General features: G+C 38.1%; 1 protein-coding gene across 3 annotated transcripts in view; it reads right to left on the bottom strand.

Moving 5' to 3' along the window:
- NBEA (neurobeachin) overlaps positions 1-27,434 on the bottom strand; it is a 357,769-nt gene that overhangs the window by 171,702 nt on the left and 158,633 nt on the right. For all 3 annotated transcript variants that reach the window (XM_079973311.1, XM_079973312.1, XM_079973310.1), the window contains one exon: positions 10,449-10,573. In XM_079973311.1, coding sequence (XP_079829437.1) covers positions 10,449-10,573 — 125 coding nt within the window. The remainder of the gene's footprint in view (positions 1-10,448; positions 10,574-27,434) is intronic.

Raw genomic sequence — 27,434 nt, 5'->3', positions numbered from 1 at the left:
TGCTGGACTGGTTATTGCTGTATAGCACCTCCCTAATAATGGCCAGAAGGTGTACTGCAGTGTGTAAGCCCAGTTGAGAATCCTGGTTTGGTTTGGCTTCCAGTCTGAGCAACGAAGAAGAAGAAGAAGAAGAAGAAGAAGAAGAAGAAGAAGAAGAGGAGGAAGAGGAAGAAGAATAGTAGTAGTAGTAGTAGTAGTAGTAGTAGTAGTAGTTTGGATTTGATATCCCGCTTTATCACTACCCTAAAGAGTCTCAAAGTGGCTAACAATCTCCTTTTCCCTTCCTCACCCACAACAAACACTCTGTGAGGTGAGTGAGGCTGAGAAACTTCAGAGAAGTGTGACTAGCCCAAGGTCACCCAGCAATTGCATGTGGAGGAGAAGGGAAGCAAACCCGGTTCACCAGATTATGAGTCCACCACTCTTAACCACTACACCACACTGGCTCTCAGCTAGTGTAGTAGCTGTACAGACTCCCCAAAACTAATGTTTTGTTGCTTGAATATCAGCTTTGCCTCACCTCACCAGAGGCCTACTTGAATCTTGCCTACCATTTTGTCTTGCTGAAAGTCTTACCTGAATGTTTACTGAACTACTAGAACAGGTTCATAGTCTCCTAGATCAATCACTAACACTAGAGACTTCAGTGGCTAGGAGTGCCTTTTACCACCTTTGGCTGGTAGGACAGCTACAGCCATTTCTGGGCTAGGATAGCCTAACGAATGCCATCCATTTGCTGGTAACCTCCAAATTAGATTACCATAATGTGCTCTGAGTGAGACAGCCCTTGCAGTTGGTGCAAAACGTAGTGGTTCGACTATTCACTGCAGTGGGATATTGCCACCATTATCAGTTGCTAACTGCATTGGATTTGAAATTCAAATTATATATATATAATTAATTGTTTTTATACAGGTTTTTTTTAATTGTTTGCATACATGTAACTGTTTTAAATATACTTTTAATTTATTGTGAAATTATGTCAAAATAGGAAGCAATAACAAAAGATAGGAAGCAATAACAAAAGAAAGTATAATAGTAGTAGTAATAATTCATACAGGAATTATGCCCATAAGCACAAGATCCCTCAACAGAATCTCATCTCTTAATGAATTGTTAAGAGTTCCATAATTTTCCAGAGTTGAAAAAGAATTCTAAAAAAAACCCAAAAAACTAGGGAGAAAAGGATTAAGAGGAGAAATAGCAGGTAACCTATATTTGAAATAAAAAGAATACAATTACTGGGCACTTAGATTTTCTAAGCTCTGTATAAAAAATAAACTACAGAGAGGATATAGGTACAATCTAAAGTTAAAAACAGATAGATTTAGAGCACAATCAACAATTCTAATAGGAAATATTTGATTCTACTAATTATGAGGAGAATTCATTTTTTGCCCTGCTTTCCAATAAACATGCCAAACACTGGTGGTTATTTTCATTTTGAGAGGTGTTGTACTTAAGAAAATTCAGTACTGTAATGCTGGAACAGAGCAATGACATCTGACCTTGTAAGCAGCATTTGTCAATGAAAATCTCATAAGGGACATGTCCAGATAATTTAACCCATATTGTACATACCTTTCATTAGTTAACATAATGTCTTAAGTTGCAGACATTCATTATATAGCAAAGGCTAGCAAATAAGGAGGTGATTACTTGTGATTTAATGATCTTATATTACAAAATATTGAAAAGGAGAAAATAATGACAAGTAGCAAAAACTACATTAATAATAATTATGCTTGAATACAGTTTACAAAGAATAGTCATAACTGAGTTATTTTCCCAAATATAATAAATAGCTACTGCTCAGTAGCAAAGGACATCAAGGACACTTGCAAGAAAGAATTGGATCAATATTAACGTGATTTTCATTTCATGCTTCCCCAACTCCAGTAAGCTGACAATACACTCTGATTATGTGAACTGCCTGTGAGTAACATAGAAAAGGTTATTAGAGCAAGAGGTGGAAATGGAATGCACTTTTTATATTGACAGATTTGCTAATAGAGTGTACTGACTTTCAAAAGCCATGCAATGCGTTTTCACAATTTCCTTTTCCAAATACACCCTACCTACCTTCTAATACTAGTTCAAAAATATATTTTTAAAAGAAGACATATTTTATATTTATATAAAAGATAGCTTTTATTGATAGGAAAGTTATTTATAAAATAGACCAAGAGAAAAAATGCAATTAAAAAAGCTAAAATGTGTTCTTGAATTTGCAATATGACTTGAACACTTGTAATGTGATTGTATACTATGGAAGTGCAAGATAATGTAGGAATACTCTTAAGAGAAGGTAGATAATTATTTTGAAATAGACTATAATAAAACTTGCCTTAGAGGTTACACATAAATGATAAGTATTGAATCTTCTAGTAGGGTTAAAATGTAACAAGCAAAAGCTAAACAAAACTAACTAACTAAGGTTCCAAACCTGATAATTAAAATGCCCCCCATCAATGCTTCTTGCCACTTGAGAATTAAATACAACTTGGGTTTCCTTCATTGAAAAAAAATGAAATTATAGAATGAATCTGAAGGGTTGCTGCTAAGTCCAGGGAAGTAAAGGAATTCATTCACAGGACTGGAGATGAAACCTCTGAAAAGCTCCACATGTAAATTTTGATTCTGTATTTAAATTGGTAGTCACAAGAGTATAAATGAGTATAAATCATTTTATCTTTAGAGGGGAAATTCTAAGAGTAGACAAAATATTCTATACCTGACTCACGAGGTCATTCACCACATAACAAAGCAAAAGTCTCCAAAGCAATTTAAAAAAAAAATCCTCACAAAATGGTGGCAGAATGGGACACTGTGGCGCACATAGCTATCTTGTCAAAAGAAAAACCCAACACACCTGAACAGCAGCAGTCCTCATAAAAATCATAGCAGTCAATTAATGAACATTTTGGGGCATTTCCCCACATTCACAGGACTGTGCTTGGAAAGCGCAATATTCTCACAAGAGAACAGCAACCTCAAAACAAGACACACTGTGCATGGGAAATTATTAACAAATCTGTACTGTACTAAAAAAGATGAACATGCATCAATGCAATGAAATAAATTTTGGATAGCAAAGATGCAGGGTGAAAATGGAAAAGTTGATTGATAAATGAACCAAAAGCAGCAAAAAAAGAAAGAAAGAAAGAAAGAAAGAAAAAGGAAGAAAATCTGGGGAAGACAATGCTCTTTAAGTAAAACGGAATGGTTTACATGCCTGTCTTACATTGCTTCCTCTGAGATCATCACATTTAGACTGAAGAACAGAGAAGAGTTATTTGATGACATCTGGAAGCCCTTTACCACTGAATACACATTTTAAAAGAGCTCGTCACTGTAATATCTAGATTAGTATCTACATAATCTCTGTCCATGAAGTGGATGCCACTCCATAAAAGTTCCAGAAATATATTCTCATCTTGTACTTATATTGAAGTAAAAGCTCAGCATAAAAATGAACAAAGAATGTTGTGCTACGTGCTATGCTTTGTGCACCGTTACATTTGAAAATATTATTTTCAAAAGACACTGAAAATGAAAGTAGCTTTTCCCCCTGGTAGGGGGAAAAATGCATGATTCACTAGTAAGAAACTGTAGTACACATGCACAGATGGGAATGCTTAGTCATTTTAGAAGGAATGATTATCAAAGCAGTTATTTCCCCGCACTTTATCTTGTAGCATTCTTTTATGAACATTCCTAATTCAAATTGTAAGTCACAAAACTAAAAAGGCATGAGCAAATGATAAGTTGAAATCAAAGAGAGATTGCGACATTCTGTTTGCAATGGAAATCCATGTGTGCACAACCAATTCCTCTTCACAAATAGGAACACATGCATAGGATGCTGGGTGGTATAGATTTATGCTCCTTTAAACTAGGCACTAAATTCTATAGCTAAACGGCATAGATTCAGCTTGAAGCTGGTCATTGTTATCCCCCCACCCCAAACAGATCCATACAACAGATCAAGACAGTGCCATGCCCTATTCTTTGCTTCAAGGCTGCATATCAACCATTTCTATTTCCCAGTGACTATCTGCTCCCCTACATACGATTTTCCCCACCCTTCTAGATCTTTGGGGAAAGCCCTGGTCTGCCACCAGCTTTGGAAATTATGAGGAGTAGGACTTTTTCTGCTGTGACATCATAGCATAAATGGCTTCAGTCATACATATGTTAGGGGCCACCTTTATTTTCATCACCACTGTTGAGACAACTCAATAGTGCTTTCTTGATTATACACCATCCACATACCAAGTAAAGATATGTTATTGGAACCTGATCCAGAGTTTATGAAACTCCTATGCCAAAGTACATACATGAGACCTTCATGTGTTTTTTGCTCTGCTTGGCAGGGGGTTGGACTCGATGGCCCTTGTGGTCTCTTCCAACTCTATGATTCTATGATTCTATGATTCTATATATCCACAATTTACAACACAACCATCTGACAGAATACACAGAATCACGAGCACTTATATCCACGTGGCAAGTAGAAATTAGTGAGCTTTCAGAAGGTCTTCTTGTATGAACATGAAATTTTGCTGCCCCAAATGATACATGCTCAAGTAATTGTATTGAGCCAATCTGAGGGCCATTGTCAGGAACCTCCTTACTTACCAAAGGGGTATTTGTATTTAGTTCCTAAGGGGATTGGTGTGTGTGTGTGTGTGTGTGTGTGTGTTGTGGAGCAAATCTGGGGCTGGAGACCAAAAGCCAGATGTCTGTAGATAGCCCCACTGAGGATCAAAGGAGTCAGGTCTCTCTCCCTGCAGTATTTCTCCTCTCACACACAATCCCAGTGCTAGTGGATGGAGCTGCTTCACACTGAATTAATTGCATTGGAACAGAAGAAATTAACACGGCGGGTTCCTTTGCTAAGTGCTAGTATCTGGAAGGCTCAGAAAAGGAAGCTTACAGATTGGAAGGCTCAAATCCAGTTTGGACTCGGGTCCAAGCCAAGCTCAGCAGAACTCTCACATAATCCCTATTGGCAAGGAAATTATACAAGCAGCTCTCTGCACAGTTAACGGTCATTTTGACCTTGCTAGATTGCATAAACTGCTTAGAACACTAACAGTTGTACTGTTAACAAACCACTGTACTCTGGGGACTGTGTCGTAATTTGCAACATTCTCTCTCTCTCTCTCTCTCTCTCTCTCTCACACACACACACACACACACACACAAAATGAAAGGAAACAAAAGAAAATAAAATTTGATTTGAAAAAAAAAATTAAAATATAATTTTACAGAAAAAAGAAAGTTCTCAATGATGAGCTACTATCTTTGCATATAATTCTAAGAATTGTCATAAGAACTGCAGTTGACTGCTTCAGGTAGGCAGACAGTTCAGTGAATGGGTGCCCGAGGAAAGCAGCACAGGTGGTGGGCAAGCCACAAAGGAACAGTCAGAAATCTGGGGAAGTTCCCCAGCAACCACGCTGCCACTGCGTGCCTCACAACAAGGCCATTTTGGTTGCAGCAGCATTGGAGACCAAGGACGGGGAAAACAGAAGCAGAGCAGGATGGTTGCTGGGGAGCTGCCCTGTCCAGTGGTGTGTCAGAGGCGTGGTTGGGCTGAGCTTTAAGGGGAGAGAGTGTGATCTGGCCTGGTGAGTGGGCAGGTCTTTGGGGCTGGCAGGTGGGTAGAGAGGAAGGAACTGGAAGCAGGTGGGGTGGAAAGGGGAAGGTCTAAGCTGCCCAATGCCAATCCTTTCAACCTCTGGCTTCCTTCTGTGGCGGTGCCTGCAGCAGTGGGAAGGGGCTACATATGACCCCCCCTCAAACTGAATATCAAGTTTTCTACCAACAAAAGATTAATTGGATGCGTTTTACAAAGAATCAAAGATTATTATGTTTTTTTATGGAATATATAGAATATATAGACACTCGAATCATCTAAGTAATCTTCACCACATTTTTGTGTGTTTCCGCTCACTAGTTAACAGCTGACGTTCTCCCCCCTGAACAGGTGCAAAAAGTCACAGACAATTTTTGCCATTCTCAAGATTTTCCTGTTCTTTGGTGACTGTGACTATCATATTGTTACTGTATCCAAGCATTCACTATCAATACTGATTTAAGTCGAGATTAGTTAGAGTGTGCTCTTTTATTCATCAAGGTCATATCTTGATGGCTGTGCAAGCTTAGATAAATCGGGTATTAAGCAGGCACATCTCCAAGGAACCTAGAAATTCTCTCATCTGCAGACCTCAGCATATCTTGTTATTTATTGCCAGAGAAATGACTGATTAATTTTGTCATCTTTGCTCTGTGTTTTTTGCTCGGCTGAAGCTGCCTGCCCTCGTCTGCAATGCCTGATCAGACCTATTTAAGCTGATGCCTTTGATCGTAGACACAGAGGAGCTTGCTGACTTAGGCTTTGACTAAACATTCCTTTGCTGCAATATTTATGCACAACCCCCCTAAATGATAACTGACAGTCAATGTAGATAACGAAAAACTACTAAGATGTTTCCCACTATTATATGGATACTCAAAGCAGCATTCATGGTACTACATTTAGAGGCAAGATTTAACAAACAACAACCCCCACAAAAATGCGTTATGCGACTCATTACTCTCTCTGTCATTTTCCACTAAGAAGATATGCGAGGCGAGTAAACTACCTCCCTTTAAAACAAAAAAAAACCATTTTATTTGTCTAATGTGATTTTCATTCTTAAAACTAAGAGTAATTTTGCTACTATACCAGACAGCTATAAAAATTATCAAAATAACACTGATGAAAAATCCCTAATGAAAGTTAAGCCCCATGGAAAAAAAATTCTGTGCTTCTAGCGCTTTATTAATCACATTCCAGCACCAGAGGCTGAAAATACATCAAACTGCACCAAATCCTTTTCACATGACAACCTCATAAATTATTCAACTCATTAGTATCACCAAGAGGCATAAAAATAACATCAGTGTTAAGGATGTTTTCTTATAGAGTAAGGTCAACTAAAAGTTTTAATATTAAAATCCATAAGCACAAGCCTCAAAAAGTCCATCAAGGTAAAATCTATGGGATTTAATCTCACAGCAAGCTGTTTTAAATTCCTCTAGAAGGCTGTTGTTAATTTTGATACTGAAAGCTTCAGAAACATTTATGTTAGTACCGCGTAAGTGGCGACTTCCTTCTGTTGTGATCTGAAATATAACCAATAGTGACACAGCCAACATTTCTCCACATATGTGCCAGTTTTATTCCTTCTTTATCTGAATACAGTATTGGGAAAACAATATGAGGTTCACTTAATTTTACTCGGCAAGGGCCTATTTTTTTTGGGGGGGGGGGTAGTTTGCTATACCTCTTAATCCCATTTCCTTGTATACTCGTTTGCTGGGTGCTTGGCCCTAAACATGCTTGGCTGAAAATCTTGCTGCCCCTGCTTCACACGCATCCCTCAGTTTTAGACTGCTTGCTTCTAGGTACAGGATTCAATCTGACACTACAGCTATGTCAATGTATATCTTATACAGTTCCACAGTTGTGATCAATAGTCTACACCCTGTACAGATCAGGACCTAATTTTAGCCCAAATACATTACTGCTTCTTTTCATTCCTCCCTGCTTCTTTCACCCTCTTATTTGGTTTTGTCTCATTATGCCCACTATCTTTCCGCTTTACTGTCTTTCCTCTTCTCTATAAAACACAAATAAAAAAAAGCCCAGTGTGATACAAGCCAGCTTTGAGGTAGGTCTATATAGCTCAGTGGCAAAACAAAAAGCTGTACACACAGATGTTGCATTTAAGCACTACAGTACCGTGGTACCTCTGGTTATGAACTTAATTCATTCTGGAGGTCCGTTCTTAACCTGAAACTGTTCTTAACCTGAGGTACCACTTTAGCTAATGGGGCCTCCTGCTGCCGCCATGCCGCTGTCACACGATTTCTGTTCTCATCCTGAGGTAAATTCTTAACCCGAGGTACTACTTCCAGGTTAGCGGAGTCTGGAACCCGAGGCATTTGTAACCCGAGGTGTTTGTAACCTGAGGTACCACTGTATTTGACAGTCACTGAGAATCCTTGGAATGGTAGTTTGTCAAACTGTAGCTCTGTGAGGTCAGCACCCTTTAACAAGGAACAGTGCCCAGGATTCTGTGACGATTCAAGCAGAATAGTGCTATGTTATGAATGTAACTTCCAATTGCAATCCCTGATACCTCAAGGTAGTACTGGAAGGACTGTCTGAAACCTCTGGAGAGTCACTGCAAGTCTGTGCAGACTGGTGCCCTCCAGATGTTGAGGACTACAACTCCCATCAGCTCTCATCAGCATGGACAATGGTTAGGGATAATGGGAGCTATACTTTGCATCTTCTGAAGGGTGGTAACATTGTGGTAACAATGTGGTAACACTGGCTGTCTCTGGTGTAGCCAATACTGACTCAGATGACCCCTGGTCTAAAGAAGTAGAAGGAAGCTTCCTATATTCCAATAAGTAACTATATAATACTTAAGAGCTGGGCTTTTTGTTTTCCAGCTGGAGCTCAGTTCCGGCACCTTTCAGATAGAAGCCATTGTCATTCTAAGAGAACAAGGGAGAAGTTCATGGTGAGCTCTGACACCTATTTTTCTAGAAAAATAGCACTGCTTAAGAGTGTAGTATACAAAGCCCCCAAGATAGCATTATTTTACTAATTCAAACCAGGATTAAAAATAGTGATTCACAGGTTCTGTGTATACTTCATTAACGTGAACGAACACACACACACACACACACACACACACACACACACACACTTGTATCAACGGGCTCTGAAATATCTACACAGAACCAATAATAGCATGGAGTGTGAAGTATAATTTTGAAATGGAATACAGCAGCTTCAACAAAACCTTTAGAATCTTAAAGGTAAAGGTAAAGGTACCCCTGCCCGTACGGGCCAGTCTTGACAGACTCTGGGGTTGTGCGCCCATCTCACTCAAGAGGCCGGGGGCCAGCGCTGTCCGGAGACACTTCCGGGTCACGTGGCCAGCGTGACAAAGCTGCATCTGGCGAGCCAGCGCAGCACACGGAAACGCTGTTTACCTTTCCACCAGTAAGTGGTCCCTATTTATCTACTTGCACCCGGGGGTGCTTTCGAACTGCTAGGTTGGCAGGCGCTGGGACCGAGCAGCGGGAGCGCATCCCGCCGCGGGGATTCGAACCGCCGACCTTTCGATCGGCAAGCCCTAGGCGCTGAGGCTTTTACCCACAGCGCCACCCGCGTCCCGCTTTAGAATCTTAGTACATCTTAAAAACAAAATAAACTCCCGAAGCAAATTTCTAATGTTTGTGGTTATAGAGAAGGGCAACCTAATGGATTGGGAGATATTTCTGTGGTCATGAGGCACATGTATAAAATGTTTCCTAAGGTCCTACTTCATACCACTGTTTGGTTGCTCACCTTGTGAGTTTTAAATATTTGTATATTATGGGGGCAAGCCCCTGGAAATTTTACTCAGAACTAATTACAGTGTGGAATCGCAAAACGTTTCTGAAAATGAACACTTTGCAAACTTGGAAATATTAAACCGTAGCAAAGATTGATTAGAGTTCATGAAGAACATTCATTTATTTATTTGAGGTAGATAACTGATCCCCACAGACCAAATTTGGCCTATAGATAGCGCCTTCTTGGCTGACATAGCAACTAACTGGCTAGCTTACCTCTCTCTGCTACATTGTTCTTTCTAGACAATGGTCTTATTATTATTCAATTCATTTCTATACTGCTTTATATTTTTCAGAAAAAAACTCAAAGCGGTTTAGAGCACACTGAAGCATCAAATAAAACAAGCCAGAATAAAAGGATCAAACTGAGAAACAAAGACACACAACTTACAAAATTATTATTTTTTACATCATCTTGCATCCTCATATCTGCTGCCCACTACTAGCCTGTGACACTGCTGTAGCTCCGAGCAACTCCTTCACCAATGAGACATGCTAATAAATATCCTGCATTGGAAAATACTGTTGACAATTCCCCCCCCCCCCTTTCCCACTCTACAATGTGATGTCGTTCCACTTTCTCATATATTTTCCCTTACTACTCCTGTCCAACAGGACACTCCTCTTTATAGTAACCTCAGATTGCTGTATCTAGTAAAGTGCTAGCAACCTTAACCATAACTGAGTAAAATTACTGCACCCAGAACCTCTCCTTTACCTGAACACAATAGGGGTCATGTTTACAGCCATGTTCCTATTTGAATAACATGTCAGCTCCTTCAGAGGGATAAGAAGGGCCTCGGAAAGTAGGAGCTTTAAACACTGAGTACCCTACAAAGCTTGTAGCTATGTGCATCTTTCATGCAAGGCCAAAAAGGTACTAAAAGGAAAAAGGGAGTAAAGTGGATGGTTCTCAGAAACATCTTACAAATAAAAATAAAGCTTTTTAAGAGAGTGGGTATGTTACAATGAGTACTGACCATATTCCACAGCAGCTTTGAGCAATGCATCAGAATGGGTGGAGCCAAAGGCGTTGCGAACAAACCGCCTCCGTCGACGCAGATCATCTTCCCAATAATCTAAGCGCCAGAAATCATGCAGTTGGCTAAGAAAATAATAACAACAATAATAAAAGATTAGTGTCTACTACACTGGGATACAGAGAAGGAGCAGCAGCTCAATAAAACATTTCCTTACTTTTTTCAGTCAGTACAAGGAAAATGTTACAGCATATATTATTAAAGTGCAGCATTTGAGTACTTCATTACTTTCATTGAAGCATTTAAGGATTCAACTTTCTCAAACCGCTCTTACTGCAAAAAGAAAACATTAATCAGAGCAAGCCCATTAACAAATGCAGCATCAAATTACAAGTATTAATGACACAGCTTGCTTTCTTCTACAGTGTTTCTTTTAAAAAAAGATTGTAAATCATAGAATGGACCTAAGAGCAAATATTTTGCAACTTAATGATTATGGTCTCTTAGCAGACTAAACTTAAAAGTACAAAATATTGCCCACTTGAATTTTTGTGGAACTATGATTAAAATAATGTGCTGAAATATTCATTGAAATAATTCCCCATTGCCCCCAGCAACCTGAGAAAATTGCAATTTTATTCATTATTAATAACTCTGAATTAGAGCTGCAAAAAATTCCACCATGTGGTAATTGTCTAGGTAAATTATTATTCCAACACCAACAGAGTCCTTGGATGATTTTATAGCTCCCAGCTAAAACAAGTCATTAACAACCATGGCCATCATCATTTCACACTGCCTGTTTTGCATTCAGAACCAATATTAAAGTTTCACAGAATGATTCAGAAACCATTGTTAACCCATATCCTACCAAACGTGCAAATACATGCATTCATTTATATTAAATTTAGTTACTAAATATGGAAACAGTCAAGAATCTCAAAATTTGCAATATGGCACTGACAAAATGCTAACTATTATTATTTTATCTACAGGTTCCATGTCAATATGATGGGTGAACAGAAAAGATAGTGCTTAAACCTCTGTTTTACTACATCAGCAAACCAGGGTTGGGGGGTTGGGATGGAAACAAAACTAGTATTTGGCATGTACATTACATATTTACTGATATAGTAGGGTATGAATGGCACTAGAGTGTACCTTAATCTTGGCTGTTTTATGCCTTCACAAATGCAAGTCTTTACACAAAATAAATACAAAAATGTAAAAAAGAGGGGCAGGAAGACTGGAGAGCCACCACCATCATGATGGTTCATGCAGAATAAGTTTCAGTAGTTATCCATCTTTAAATCACACCTGCTTCTCTCAGAATTAGACTTGGGAAAGTGGGAATGGGGGGTGGGGAGGCAGTTGCAAGGGATCGTTAGCATGGGAGTGGATGGGTGCTTAAACCCTCCTGTGCCCATAGATTTGAGGGGGGGGGCAGACAGATACCCTAGAAGTAGGTTATACACTCAGTGGGCATAGAAGACAGCCTCACATTCTCACACACCTCGCTCTCCCCACATATATAAAATTGAAAGTGAACTGGCACCCATGAACGCCACTGTAGGCTATGGTTAGGCTGGTCTATCAACATCTATTTTTCCTACTGGACAGATTGCACAGGCAACTAGAAGTGGGGACATAAGTCCATATTAAATGTGATATGTACAATGGAAGACAGCAAATTATTGCTATGGCTATTCCTGTGGGCCCCCTATACAGGCAGCAAAAGTCTTACATGTGTCCAACTGATGTGCAACATGCACGAGCACATTGCGGTGAGCTGGAAGTGGCCAGAAAAGGCGACACAACAGGGGAGGGGGTAACAGGGTAGAGTGGGCTTATGTGCACTCCGCTGTCGTGGGTGGTGACCTGGAACACAACCCCCATGCAAATTGGCGGTTGCCTGTATAGACAAGATCCAGATCCAGCTTAACAGCTTTGTTATTAACACAGAGCATACTGGAGACACAACTGTTACTAAATTTTTAACTTTATACATATGCAATAAATTCCAAAACCTCTCCATCACTCCTCTGTTCACCTTCTTTCGTGCACTGGTACGCACACTTTCAGAACTGCATTTTTAAAAAGTGATAACTAGTATAATTTGACCCCCAGTAGGGATGAAAATATTACTGCCATTGGCTGGTGCAAGTAAAGAGTTAGCCAATGAAAGCTACAGTATCTATTTGCAAGAAGGTCACTTCAATATGAAAGACACTAAGAAATTGTTAATGAAACGCAAAGAGCAAGTCAAAATCTTTTCACAATTATGTATGATTTTTTTAAAAAAACCTGAAAATAAAGATCTAACAAGCCTAATAGTTTCCTTTTAAAGAGAACCAAAGTAGTAATTTGAAACATGCCTTGGTCCTTCATTGCTTATTACATTAAGTGTATATAGTTACCTGTAAGCAATCAGATCAAGAAACCTGTTGTTGGCAGAAACTTTACTGGTGTTGACATGCAAGTGGGAAAATGGGAAGTCCCACTAAGAAAACGCCTATTCCGATCATTTGCCTTGAGAAAATGAATTATGGCATCTCATTTTTCAGAAACTAACATTGGAAAAAGCTAAATCTGTTGCAGACAAAGATGTATTTAGATAGATATATAGAACTGGTATCTCACAAAGGAACTATACCCGAAAGCAAGTAAGACATTTAACTGGACAACTGGTTCAACTAAGTCAGTCTGAAAAACAGGCAAAACACAGATGTTTTCAAGGAAGGTGCAAGAAACTTTGTAGTTGACATTTATGGAATAAATGTCACGCCAGAGATAGGCTGCACTTAACCTCCATCAGTTAGCAGTTGTCTTATGCACTGAAGCATGAGGGTTTAATATTTTTTCAGAAAAAATATCCAGTCTTATCAAGGCAAATCTCATTGATACAAAACTTTAATTCTTACCATTCTCTTTGTTTCAATGATATGCTGAGATAGATTCAACGGGTTAATTACATGTATTGAAAATCTTTAAATGTGATGTCTTCCTTTTATATTTATTTTCTTCATTCACACAAATCATTACATATGAGGACAGTTATTTTATATTTGACAGTAGCTGGATAATCTCAGTGTGCAGATTCTATGGGTCTGTAATAATGTTTAGTCCACACTTAGAAATTCAGTTTGTGTGTACTTATTGTGTAGAACATGACACAGTACTGCTGAAAGAATACCAGTGAAGTCCACTCTTCAAACACTTTGCCCAATGCTGTTTGCTTTCTTGTTACTGTTGCAGAACAAGCAGGAATGTCTATTTAGCGGCCTATATTACTATATAGCTGGGAGCATACTAATCCTATAGATATATTGTTTACATGGACATTTTCTATCATTTTTGTGCTTACAGTCGCCTATTGCTCAAGTGTCTACATCCAAAACGGTTGAAATGCTGTATCATATTTTGTAATACTTGTCAGAAAAGAGAACCAGCTACTTATTCTGTCACTTGATCAGATCCTTCTGAAGTCCTTTATATTAGTATGATACACGAACTGCAATCCTCTGCACAGGTATATTGAGCCCAATGGGAATGACATTCAGTTATACATGTATAGGATCACAGCATATAATCACTCCAAAGTGGTACTTATGTGTATCCAAGCACCATTGCTTATTTGCAAAAATCTATTGTTAGACCACATTTGGCTAGCTATTCACCTGTAGTTGTTGGAGGAGAAGACCTTTATATTAGTTCTAGCTTCCTATAATGTAGTTTACCTCTACAGTTTAAAGAAGAGAATGAAAAACATCTGTACTTTAAAACATATTTCTTCTCTGATGCTATTACAACTAAAATTAATATCCATATACCTTTGGTAAAAATCTGATATCATGATGGATGATTGAGCAACCTTTACTTCAGTTAACACTTGTAAGTATGATCACATGGATTAAGGCACAGCACTTTTAAGAAACTATCAAAATCACACTGAAGTCAACAAAACACAGAGGTTAATTAGTTTCAGTAGAACTTGGATCAGGAAGCCATCAATTTTCTCCCATTCTGTTTGAACGTATTCCAGCAATTTCAATCACTTTTCACACAAATCCGTATTCCATAACACATGTGCACGCTTCTGTTACATTGTTCTGACTAAATAAAGGCACACTTTCAAGAAATAACTAAGGATTAGTCTCTCACACACATACAAAAGCATACAGGATAAAATATACTCTAAGATGAAGTGTTTGTTTAGGTTAGCTGGTTTAATTTTTTAGGAATACTGTTGCTTTATAACATGCTATGAGGAAAAGTGATGAGAAAAAGCCACAGACTAATGATACGGGGGAGGAGAGATGGGGGGTTTTGGGAATTTGAGGACTAAGTTTTTTTCTAAAACACAGGAGTTAATGAATTATAAAACATTAAAATAGTGTAGTGAACTTAGCATTCATTAAGTTAAATACACACTCCTAGTGAAACAGAAAAGTATTTACTTTTCAGCAACTAAAGTATTGGTAAAAATAGCAAATGCCTTTGTGAGGTAATCTTTTTTAACAGTTTATCTTCAAAAGTAAAGTAACTACTGAAAGCTGTTAAAGTTACCTGGAGTGTAAACATTACGGAAATTTAAAGAGATGTACACTGAACTTTGCCACCAAAAAGATACCTGAACACAGATAAATCTTCTCTTAAATTATGGGTGGGACATATTGGAAAGAAGAATATTACTAACAGATGTACAGAGAATTCATGGTGTTAAAGATCTTTTGGTTGGTTGAGGATAACCTTTTATAAGTACTGGAGATGGATGTAGGTTTTGATGGCCTGTACCTAAATACAATTCCACTGAAACTTTACACATTTTTCCATCTCCAGAAACATCACAAGAAGAATCCTCTTCAGAATTGTAATTCTACAGCCCTCACTATGAAATTTATCAGCTTCACATACTCCAGTGCAGATAGCAAAAGAGATGGCAGTGGAAGGAAACAAATGTTTTCTTTAATAGTTTCAAAATGTTAAAATGCATTTGGGTTATATCCAACTGTGCTCCTTCACTGATGGAGGGCACTCTGACCCAGTAAAGGATTCTGCCAACAGAAGGCAAGATGTGATCTTTGCCAATTCCCTATGTCCTTCTCCCAATTTACTCCAGAAAGTTGAGGTACCCTTTGGAGCAGAGTAGAAAGTGGTGTGGGGAAAACTGAATGGGTGGATTAAATAATCTTCTGTCAGATATCTGACAACATTGGATGCAACTATTTGTTCATTCTTTTTTCTAAATAGATGATACACTTAAAAGCTAATTATGCTGCAAATGGAACTTCTTTAAAATTACAAAGTCAAAATATGGGTGGGTAACTTTTGCACGTTACTGGACAACAGACTAAAGTTGTAAAGTGTAAAAATATGACACCAAAATCGTAAGAAGTGTATTAGCAGCATGCATATATTGACCATACAGGCCAATTCAAAAAGCAAATACATAAAATTAAGATCAAGGTATACAATTTGACACCACTTAACTTTTCATGTATTGGTTTTCAACCTAGGAATTCAACTTGTTGATCAAGTTCCTTAAACTCAGTGTGCTATTTAAGGTACATTGTACTTATATAAAAATATTTGCCACTAAGTATGCAACTTTTAATGCTCATTATTTATATGAAGATTTAAGAGAAACTCTACTCAGGGTCAAATGGCTGCATTCTGAATCAAGAAACTTTGAACCTTTGATTTTTCTATCCATTTCCCTATGTCATCGGTAGAGATATAGAGAGCTCATTCTTTCGCATAGAGAGCAATGAAATTGATTAAGCTACTGCACACAGTACAAAATCCATTGCTTTGCTGCACTGTCCTATAATAAAGAGATTCTCTATAATTTAGTTTGTACAAAACAACCCAATGTGACACAGCCAATTTATAATTGCCACCCAATAGATTTTTTTAAAGGAAGCTTTCACCTACATTGAGCTCAAGATCCATTGTATTTGTAAACCTCCACAATATTATTTGGGTTTTGTTTTTTTAAATTTAAGAATAGATATTTGTTCCACATTGAGCTTCACCACTTGCTAAGACAATTTGTCCAGATTTGATACAGGATATTTCTTACTAATGGCCCGGAAGAATTGCTGGCTTCTAAGCCAACTGATTAAGATTTCAAAAAGAAGTTTAACAACAGAAAAATAGAAGTAGAGTCTCACAATAAAATGTTGCAGTTTATCCCTGGCCCCTAACTAAAGAGTGCAGCCTTAAGCTTGTAGTGCTGTTTGAGGTGCACAGAGGAGCCCTTCCTTCTTCTCTACCATTCAACTGCTAGGCTATACAATGCAAATGTCTTAGGGTTATACTGATCCTTTCAACCTTTAATGGTCCAACTGGCTTCATAGACTTAATTGTTAGATCCACACAGTCTGCCCAACTTCTTGTTCCTTTTTTGACCCTTTCCCCCAGACTAGAAATGAGAGCTGCTTATACTAAAATGAATAAATCCAGGATCCGAGGACTGTACTGTTATGTTTTGGCAACAACATTTCCCCCACCCCACCCCGCAAAAAGGTGGAAGGCAGCAAAAGGAAATTTTGAATTTATTTCAATTGATAAGTTTGTGTGTACAGGCACGCACGCACACACACACACACACATTTCCAGATAAAAAGGCTCACTACTATGGGGAAATAATGCCTTGTTTTTTCTTAGCACTGTTCACTTGATAATTAGGGACTAAGTTTACTATTAGAGGGAATGATGCAAATTAAGTGATTTTCTTTCTTACAATTCTTACAAGAGATCCTGACTTTTAGGATACAGGTCCTTCAGAGGCAGCTTAAAAGAAATACATTTCAAAACAACAGCAAAGAAACAATATCAACATACAAAAGTAATCCGGGCAGCTGATGGTAGCAGAGCCCTGCAGGGATTGTCTAGCCCAGGCATAGGCAAACTCGGCCTTCCAGATGTTTTGGGACTACAACTCCCATCATCCCTAACCAATGGCTTTGTTAGCTAGGGTTGATGGGAGTTGTAGTCCCAAAACATCTGGAGGGCTGAGTTTGCCTATGCCTGGGCTAGCCAGTGCAGACTCTGAAGTGCTGCTTCCTTCTCTTGGGATCCATCCCACAGGACAGTGGATGGCCAATCAACTGCTGTTATGTGCTTTCGTCTGGTTACCCTTGAAGATGATATGGAAATGGCAGGCAGTGGACCTGAATGCTACAGCTTGCCTTCTTATTACGTCCGGAAGGCAGTAACACAGCCAACCTGTACTAAATGAGACAATTTCACTGGCTGGTTTGGGGTTTCCTAGGCCCATTTCAAGGTGTTGTTTTTGATAGTCTGGGATGTAAGCATCTGGGAAAGCAACTCCTCCTGTACGAACAACTTTCCCTTCCTGCCTCTTGTCAAATTCAAATTTACAGGTAGAGATTGTGACTTAATATTTGTATGGCTATTGTTCCATTCATTGCATTTTAAGTGTCTTTGATCATTTTAAGCTATCAGAAAGCATAGGAGAAAAAGGGATGGTGTTTTAAATGAAAATAAATGTTAAAACACTCATATTTGCATGTGGAAATACATATAATAATAAATATGCTGCCAGAAATTATTGGTACTCTACACACCAGGTTGTTATTTGTGTCTCTTTAAAGCTATACTTAGTGTACTATCAGTATTTCAGTAGACATTTTGTATTACGCCATTCACAATGGACTGGAAGTATGTTAATATGCTCTTTGAGTAATGGCTGTTTGTTAAGTAACACTAGCTATTTAAAAATATACCTGACAATAGTTTTATAACATTTTAGGACAGCTGTGAAGGGTTTGAAGAAAGGTTAGTTTCACTGAATCTAAAACGCTTTTAAATGGGAATTTGTTTTTCAAAATACTTTCGTAAATTTCCCTTCAACACATCTGGGAATACTAAGTTAAATGTAGTTTCTGCCTTGAAGTTGTATTTGACCCACTTTGTTTGTTTTTGCCTTATAATTATGTTTACTTATTTAACTACAGTTCAAAGGTTTAATTCCTCAGAACTTAAACCCACTATTTTTGACAAGTCTGCGGATCCAGTGGATACATAATTTTCAAACGGTTGTAAGATGAAGATTTTTTGCTACGCTGTAATCGTTAAAAGTGTTGCATTTTCTCTGTTGTGACCCTAGTTCACTGCTTGCTCGCTCCTTTGGCCACAGCTGGCCTCTTGCTGTTCACAGCTGAAAAGTGAAATCAATGCTTGGTCTAACAAAATGCAGATGAAAGCCATTCTGATCACATATAGTCATTTCCCGTAATCTTATCAGCCTTCAGTTACTTAAATGATCTCTGGAAATGATTGTTTGTTCATCTGAATACAATACCAGTTTTTGTGTTAAGGAAAACAATACTTTCATAAAGCGCAACAGTGGTATGTGCAGCTCACTTTGACTGAGCTTTCTAATATCTCTCTTCTTTTCAAAGGAATCTTTACATTCTAACTAAATTACAAAGGTTGCAATCTAAATTCCATAGATTTTATACCCAGTTAGATGCTAGTGTCATTATCCATTTAATTCTTCCTACTTTGTAGAAAGGTTGAAAAGGAAAAAAAAACTATTAATATGTCAATCCACATTTTCATTGATCTCAACCACTTATTTTTATCTGAGCAAGCTAAGTTGAAAAAGCTATGTTGTATCTATAGGTAGTGTTATATTGTAGCTTAATGCTCCAAAGGTCAGAGAACAACAAAGTGTTTGATGGAAAACAGTCTTTCTTCCTATTTTAAATGGTTCCTGCTTTGATTATAGGCATTTATTATAATTATGAAGAGATTAGTCTGTTATAGAATCCTAGTAATGGAACCATTTAAAAGGAATATAATAGCAGTTTATTGGATTTTGTAAAGGAAAAGAGAACAGATAAAGTGGTTCTCTTTACAAATTGATCAGCTGCTTCTAAATATGCGCTTCTTATTTTGTTTTCTTTCAACTAATTTTGTTTTGTTCTATAACTTAACAATTAAATTGAAATGAAGTTATATGGGTTTGTGGTTTCAAATCAGCACAAGTTTATTGTAACTTCAAATACCTACAGCACAATACCTTCTGAAGAAAAAGCAATTTTGCCTTATATGGGCTTTAAAGTAAGGCAGAAACTAATAGATAAAATATTAATAGATAAAATAACAGTGAAAAGAAGAGGAAGCACACTTGAGAAATAAACTTTCATTTTATGCAGGCATTTCATTCACATGAGCAGAATCTTTATTTTCCACACTTTCCTTAGGTTGTTTCAATCCATATTGTATGCAATGCTTTGATAATGTCCATAATGTTTGTTGCACCAAAAATAACAAATATTACTTGTGAAATGAGTCCACACACAGAGCAGGACAATGCTGGTCCCATCCCAATGCCTATACACTTCCCGTGTGTTAAGTGTAGACATCTGAGTAGCAGAACTAACAACACTGCACTACCACTTGAACAAATGCTGCTGCCACCAGTCCTTGCAAAACCTTTGTTAGCTCTAGCAGAAATTAGTTTAGTTTAGTTTGGTGAGGGGAGAGACTCCATCAGGCAAGGCCTCCTTCCACCTGCCTTGCCCCACCCTCCGGCCCTGGGTCTCCTCATAAGGAAGCTGTGCCTGGAGGAAGAACTGTGAGGGGAGAGACTCCATCAGGCAAGGCCTTCTTCCACCTGCCTTGCCCCACCCTCCAGTCTCTGCTTCTTATTTTGTATTGTATTATGTTGTGCACTGTGGTTTGCTGTTGTTTTATTGATCGGAGTTTAGAAATTACTTATTGTAATTGTTGAGTGGATTTCTGTTTAATTTTGAAATGCTGATATTTAATATTATTCTATATTATTTTAATGAATGTTGAATGTTATTTTATTTGCATATTGTATATTGTATTATGCATATTGTCTTATTTATATGATGTTAGCCGCTCTGAGCCTGGCTTTGGCTGGGGAGAGCGGGATACAAATAAAATTTATTATTATTATTATTATTAGTTGTTTTATGTAAGAGCGAAACTGATTTTTTTGGTGTGAGGTAGCACAGTTGAAATGTAGCATGAGCTCCTTGCTCCAAACCACAAAATTCCACATAGTTTAATGTGTACATGAAATTACATTTTAAAATTCAAGCTATGAACTTGATGGGCTCCTTACAACACTGTGTCAAACAGCCTAACATCAAGAATATGGAGAATTTGCCAATGGCAACCAACGGCCTACATAAAATGGTGATTTATGAAAATGACTAAATCTGCTAAATTTAGACAGACTATAAGCAGCAAGACATAGGGTCACAGTATAGTCTATAAATATCTTAGCAACAATATAAATGAACTGAATTATTCAGTCAGCTAATCACTGGGGAAAGAACTATATAGCCTCAAGCTAAGTTAAAGTTAGACATTAGGAAGAATTAACTGTGGGGCCAATTGGCAGTAGAATAGATCCTGCCCCTGGTATGTAATCTGGACTTGTATGTGAACAGAGTCATTGACCTAGAATTAGACACTAAAATTGGCTTTTGGAAACAAATCCAAGGCAATAATAAGCCTATTCTTCAGTATGCTTAATGAGACAGTAGTAGTTGTAACACAGTAAGTAGTCCTGTAAAATATACGGCATGAAACCAGAGTCATTAGTTTTCAAAATGCAACATGTATTATAGCATTGTTTGCATCAAAATACTGTGGCTGTAAATTGACATTGTGGTTTACATTTTTATATTTATTTAGATTTTAGTCCATCCTATCCTCATTGACTCTGGAACTACTGAATAAAATGACTGTTTCAGTATTATTTCTGCACTGATGAAATCGTGATACAATACTGTACATTTAAATTGTTCTCTGAATCCAATCACTGAAGTCAAAGACGGCCTTAAGGGAAAGGTCCTTTTCTGGTCAAGATAAACTGACAAGAGCTAGGGGAGAAACACAGTTACAGACTCAAAATAAAGCAATTTGCTTCAAATAATAATAATATTTACTCCAAAACGTACTGGAGAAGACTTTGTTCTATTAAAAAAATGATTAGTTCAGTAAATCATGGCCTGCAACGTAAGATTGTGGTAGCCCCTTGATAAGGGGAAAGGGGGTTAGGAGAAGAGTTTGAGTGGTTCATTTCACCACAAAGTAATTATACTGAGCCACAAAGTTACCATTTATTATGGCTGAAAGATGACACTCACTGTTAACCAAGGGAAACTGCAACTGAAATGCTTCCATCCAGATCAATACACACCACATTTTTCTCCAGCAAGAAGTAATTATCCAGCAGAAAACTTCACAATCAATACCCTTTCCTAAGTTAACTTATGGTCTCGACTAGAGGCATAAAGGTATAGTACTGTCAAATGTCATCAAGGACTATACCATTACACTGAGAAGAAGTCCGTATTCCTTATAGTCAAAGGGTTTATAGCCTACTTTAGACCATATAACATACTGAGGTACATTCTAAGACGACGCTTGCCATCTGCTCTGTTATAAAAATGGGAAAGGAGAAAAAACGTGCATGCAATCTTACAAACTAACACCTTATTGCACAGTTGTAATTGGCAGTTAGAACAGTTGTTAAAAATCTTAACACCAGAGCAAGAAATCAATCATTTAATGCAAAGTATCAACCCTCCCCCTTTAGGAAGGAAATGATTCCTGAAATCTTAAGATTGATCCCCACTGCTTGAAACAGAGTCAAAGACAGATCCATCTGAAATATCACAGTTGATTTTTTTAAAATCTCAAAATATTTCTTCTCCAAGCTCATGAGCAAACACAAAGGAGGAAATAAAATTAGGTTTTAAGAACTCTGAAAAAATACAAACAATACCATCTAAATGTCTCCTCTTCTTTTTACAACTGGCTATGGAAGGTAAGCTTAGCCTTATAAACCTATCTAATATATAAGGGGAGGTTAAAGGGCATAAAAAAATCACTACTTCACTGAAAAAAATTTGACATCCAATTTTCAAGCTGATTTATCAGTAGAAAGCTAAAATTGATAGTTTGCCACTAGTAGGTAGCTGGCTGTCTAAGAAAGCTGTTACAAAGCCTTTAGTTTTGATTTAGCCACATAGATCAATACAAACCTATACTGTTTCAATTTTACAAATATTGATTTTCTGATATAACCTCAGTAAAAGAACATATATCATCAGCTTTACTGAAAATAATCTTGAAATTTATTTCATAAACTTTGTTTCATCAACAAAAGGTACTGAAAGGTCTAGTGAAATACAGTTTAGATGACAGTGAAAATAATCGCTGCCAAAAGAGTTCTCAACAGATAGATCTGGTTTATTTTAAATTTTGAATACAGATACTGATGTTTTCCTCAGGATTCATAAAGATCTAATAGACTTGTTTCATTACAAAATAAAGGCTTCTCGGCTTTAGCATAGTGCCAAAAGACTGAAGATGTAAACTAAATTCTTATTAACTACCATAAAAATGTAACATTTTGTCTATTCACATTTCCCTGTCAATATGAAGATGAAAAGTGAGAATCTCCATAACACTGCAGTTGCAAGAGAGCTATCATAAGGCAAAGGGAGATCTTTCTCTCTATTCCCCCTAACCACATCCATATTGTTTCCCACCACTCCAACTTGGGAGATTTGTACACAGAAGATAGAATATGAGCAATATAATGCACCACAACTGCAATGCCCATCACTGAAGTTAGCAACTTAGTACTGAAGATAGCTATATTTTGGAAAGTTGTTTGTTTGCCTGTCCGCTATGCATTTGGAAATCTCTTAAGATACTGTAATCAAATTTGCATGGCAGTTCCTGAGCTCAAGGAGCAGGTTTTTGTCTATGTTGTATACAACTGGATGCCATTCTGAATCAAGATGGCAGACAGAACCTTTCAAAACTGCAGTGGTTTTAACCACTGAATTCAAAAATCCCCGAGCAACACCAGGTGCAAGGCAGCCAGTATTTAACACATTACAGAATTCTAAATCATTCTGATTAGAAATACATTATAAGTGTTCTTCAAAATGATATGGTTCACTCTCTGAAAAAGAAGTCATGCTCAGGACAAAAAGCAGACAGCTGCATCATCCTACTTCCCAACACAGACAGCGATTTCTTTCCAAAGAAGAAACACACAGCCAGGTCCTATGCACCCAGCAAAATAATATTCATCTCCCTTCATCCACAACACTGCATCCTGGGGTTTCTGCCTTTTCAGCTATTGTTATGCTTTCATAGCCATGCCTACCATATCCCACCAATTAGGAACCCCAGCTCACCACTGTCTTTCTTCAGAATCTCAGGGTCAATAAAATAAACTGGCAATTGCATTTCGTGTGCCTTTAAATAAAATAAAAGAAATAGCAGGTGCACAATCATAATCATGACTGAGGCAGATAGGAAGGCAGTTGATCCCCGTGATTCCTATGCCTCAATCCCAATTATACCCCCAAATTCAGTTTTGTTTTTTCTCTTGGAGGAAAAGCTGCAATTAAAACTGGCTGCCTCTTTCTAGGAGTGTGAGAAGCGTGATCTTCACTGGGACCATTGTGCAGGTGGAGGGAGGATTAACTCCTATTCCTATGTGTCACTGTCTCAGTTGTGAGCAGATTCTGCACCATACCTGTTAGTGTCTTATAAAAAGCAAGAAATTAGTGTTAAATTAGTGTGCCATGCTCTGTGTTTGGCTGCCCGTGCACTTGGTTCAGAAGCCATGGCTAGCACAGAATGCTGCAGCTAGAATATTGAGTGGTACATCCAATGCTCTTTTCTGGGGGGACGCAGGGGTACACATACCCCTAAACATTTTGTGAATCTTTGTACTTTTGTCAATTTACTGTGTTTATTTTTCCTGATTGGAACTATAAAAGGGTGATTTTCTTGAGTCAAAATGAGAGTACAGTGGTACCTCGGGTTAAGTACTTAATTCGTTCCGGAGGCCTGTTCTTAACAAAACTGTTCTTAACCTGAAGCACCACTTTAGCTAATGGGGCCTCCTGCTGCCGCCGCACCTCCGGAACACAATTTCTGTTCTTATCCTGAAGCAAAGTTCTTAACCTGAAGCACTATTTCTGGGTTAGCGGAGTCTGTAACCTGAAGTGTATGTAACCTGAAGCGTATGTTACCTGAGGTAGCACTGTACCCCTAAACATTTTTTTTAAGAAAAAAATCACTGGATATATCTAGACACACACATATTACACTGGTGATGAAGGATGTGCATTAGCTGTCTATTGGTTACTGAGCCAAGCTCACAGTTTCATTATTGACATATAATGTGCTGAACAATATGGGTACAGTATAACTAGCAGACCACCTCTACTACTATAGGCCAAATCAACCTTTAGAATAATCAGAGGAGACTGCAGCCAACAAATTGCCATTGGAAGCCTCTCAAAACTGGCCCTTTCTGTTATAGCACCAACTCTTGGGAGGTTCAGGCAACTTCATCTGTTGGGGGTGTAAAATATCTCTTAAAACTCAGTTATTTACCCAGGCTTCTCTAGATGTCAAAATGTGCTAACCTAATCAGCTGCTGACTTGCTGTTTTAAATGCATTTTTTAATATTTTAGTCTGGTTCCATGTGAACTATGGATGTCTGGGAAATGTTACCTTAAAGCAGCGGTTCTCAACCTGTGGGTCCCCAGATGTTGTTGCACTACAACTCCCATCATCCCTGAGCTCTGGCTTTGCTAGCTAGGGGTGATGGGAGTTGTAGTTCAACAACATCTGGGGACCCACAGGTTCAGAAAGGCTGCCCTAGAGCATCATCTATAGCTACGTAACTTCAACTCATGGCCAAATGGCATAAAATGTACAGAGACACAGCACATATAGAAATCAAATTTTCATGTACAAATCACATTTCCACAAATCAATAGTTATAAAGGTATAAATATCTATAAATAAGCTGTGATTTCTGCATCTGAGGGGGTTGGACTAGATATCCCTTGGGTTCACCTTCTAACTCTACAATTCTATGACAGAGTGGAAGAAAATAGTTTATTAGCCAGCAGGCTCTTCTTATGTTTCGATGTCAAAGAAAGAGCATGGTGCTTCTTCTCCACTCCCTGCCAGAAAAGGTGCTCAGCTCTAACTGACAAGTTTCCCTGAGGCTGCAGAAACAAGGAGAAAGGACACTTTGGCCCCATCCATCGGCCCAAGGAACAAAAGCCACCAACTGTGACTGAAGCAAGAACATCAACAAGAAAAGGTCACCCTGGCCCAAACTGGCAATTCTTTGCAGTTCAACATTCTACCTTTGCCCTCCATCCCCTTCAATTGTGTGTACTGTAATTTTCATTTGTAAGCTTGCTGGCAGGGCCTGTGTCTCTTCTTGTGTTAACCGCTTTGGGAGACAATAATGGTCTGAAAAGCAGGATAAAAATGTTGTGGGTCTCCACCTGTCCCAAGAGACAATGAAGTGCGCCTCCAGGGGTGAAGTCAAAAAATGTAGTTGATAATTATTATATAAAAGGCTGTTGGCCATCCTTCGTTGGGAAATACAATAAAATGTGTCATCACTATGTGTTTCAGTGATAATGGTTTCGTGTGGCTGCATATTTCCAGAGCCCATGATGTGCACTGTAATGGAAGATTAGCATGAGAAGACACTTGACTTTCCAAATAAGAATAATTTAGCAGTGGCCACTGTATGTGCTTATGGGGCATGTTCCTTTGATTATATGATCCTTAATCAACTGATACGGAATTTATTCTGGAGATGTTAATAAGACTCCTTTGCTCCAGGTACCAGTCAACCTAACATCACAACAAAAAGGAAAGCCACCTCCTCATAGAAAGCAAAATGGTGATGATTTTAAGAAACAACTATAGCAAATGTATCAAGCAACAAAAATCAGACAGCAGATTTATATTGCTTAAGGGCTTAATATTTTACAGCAGCAGCATTAATGGAAAAGTTAATGTAGCATTAAAAACAGTGTACTGCTCAGCTGCTGCCACATAGCACTTAGGTCATGGAAATAATGCATCATTGGGGGGGGGATTCTTTTTTGCCTATCGCTTTTCTTAAAGAGTCTAAAAACTTTTCTACATTATGTAGTTTCCAAAAAAGATTACCCAAAAGCACACATTAGTGACAGGAAGCTCTTCTATTAAATATCCAGAAATAAAATTCCACATGCAAAACATGCAAACTATTGCAAAATTGTAAACTGCTCTGTGATCCTCAGATGAAGGGCTGTATAGAAATTTAATAAAGAATACTCCTAATAAAATATTATTTAATTCACGTAAATGCTAAATGAATTTCTACAGCTGCAATGAATGAGGGTTCCAGTGACTTTTAATGCTTAATTAACTAAGGGAGAAGGGGAATTTCTGTTCCTACCTAATTCCTAGTGAAAATCAGTTTTGTGTATACTCAGTCAGCTTCGTGTAAGTACACCAGTATTCTCACTAATCAGTCAGTCACCAAAGGAATGGAGGGAAGTCCAAGGCTCGATAGAGCCTAACTTAAATATGTGATTTATATGTGTAATGTACGAATGTATGTATGCTTGTTAAAAATCAATAAAAATTCATTAACAAAAAAATAAATAAATCAGTCAGTCACCAACTGTGCACTTCAGTGATTAGGCCAAGACCCAGAACCCAACAAACCACTCCATGAAAGTCTACTGAACAATAAACCCTTTCTTACAATAGTTGCCAGCCTAAGCGGGAAGGAATTTAAGAAACTTGGCTGCTACATTTAAGAAGATACTTCTGCATGATCATTTACAATTCAACAGAATCCAGAACAGGGCTTCAGCTGGAGATTCTAATGTGTGAATAGGTTATATCTCAACCAAGCTCATGGACGACACCAAAAATGTGCAAGTTGGCAATGAATTAGACGCTTGTGAGTTTCAAAAGCTATGGTGTGTGGGGGGGCCAATAGGGGTGCATCGGAAGATGGCTGACAATAACATCTCTCCGACCCACACGAGGTAATTAAGAGGCTGTGATGGGAGTAAACAGCCTCCCAGGCCCCCCCCCCGAGCGTGGGGGGGGACTGCCCTTGCCTGCTG

The sequence above is a fragment of the Podarcis cretensis genome (genome assembly GCF_951804945.1).
Source record: "Podarcis cretensis genome assembly, chromosome: 4".
NCBI classification, from domain to species: Eukaryota; Metazoa; Chordata; class Lepidosauria; order Squamata; family Lacertidae; genus Podarcis; species Podarcis cretensis.
The sequence above is the reverse complement of the archived record's forward strand: the minus strand, read 5'-3'. Positions and strand labels throughout refer to the sequence as shown.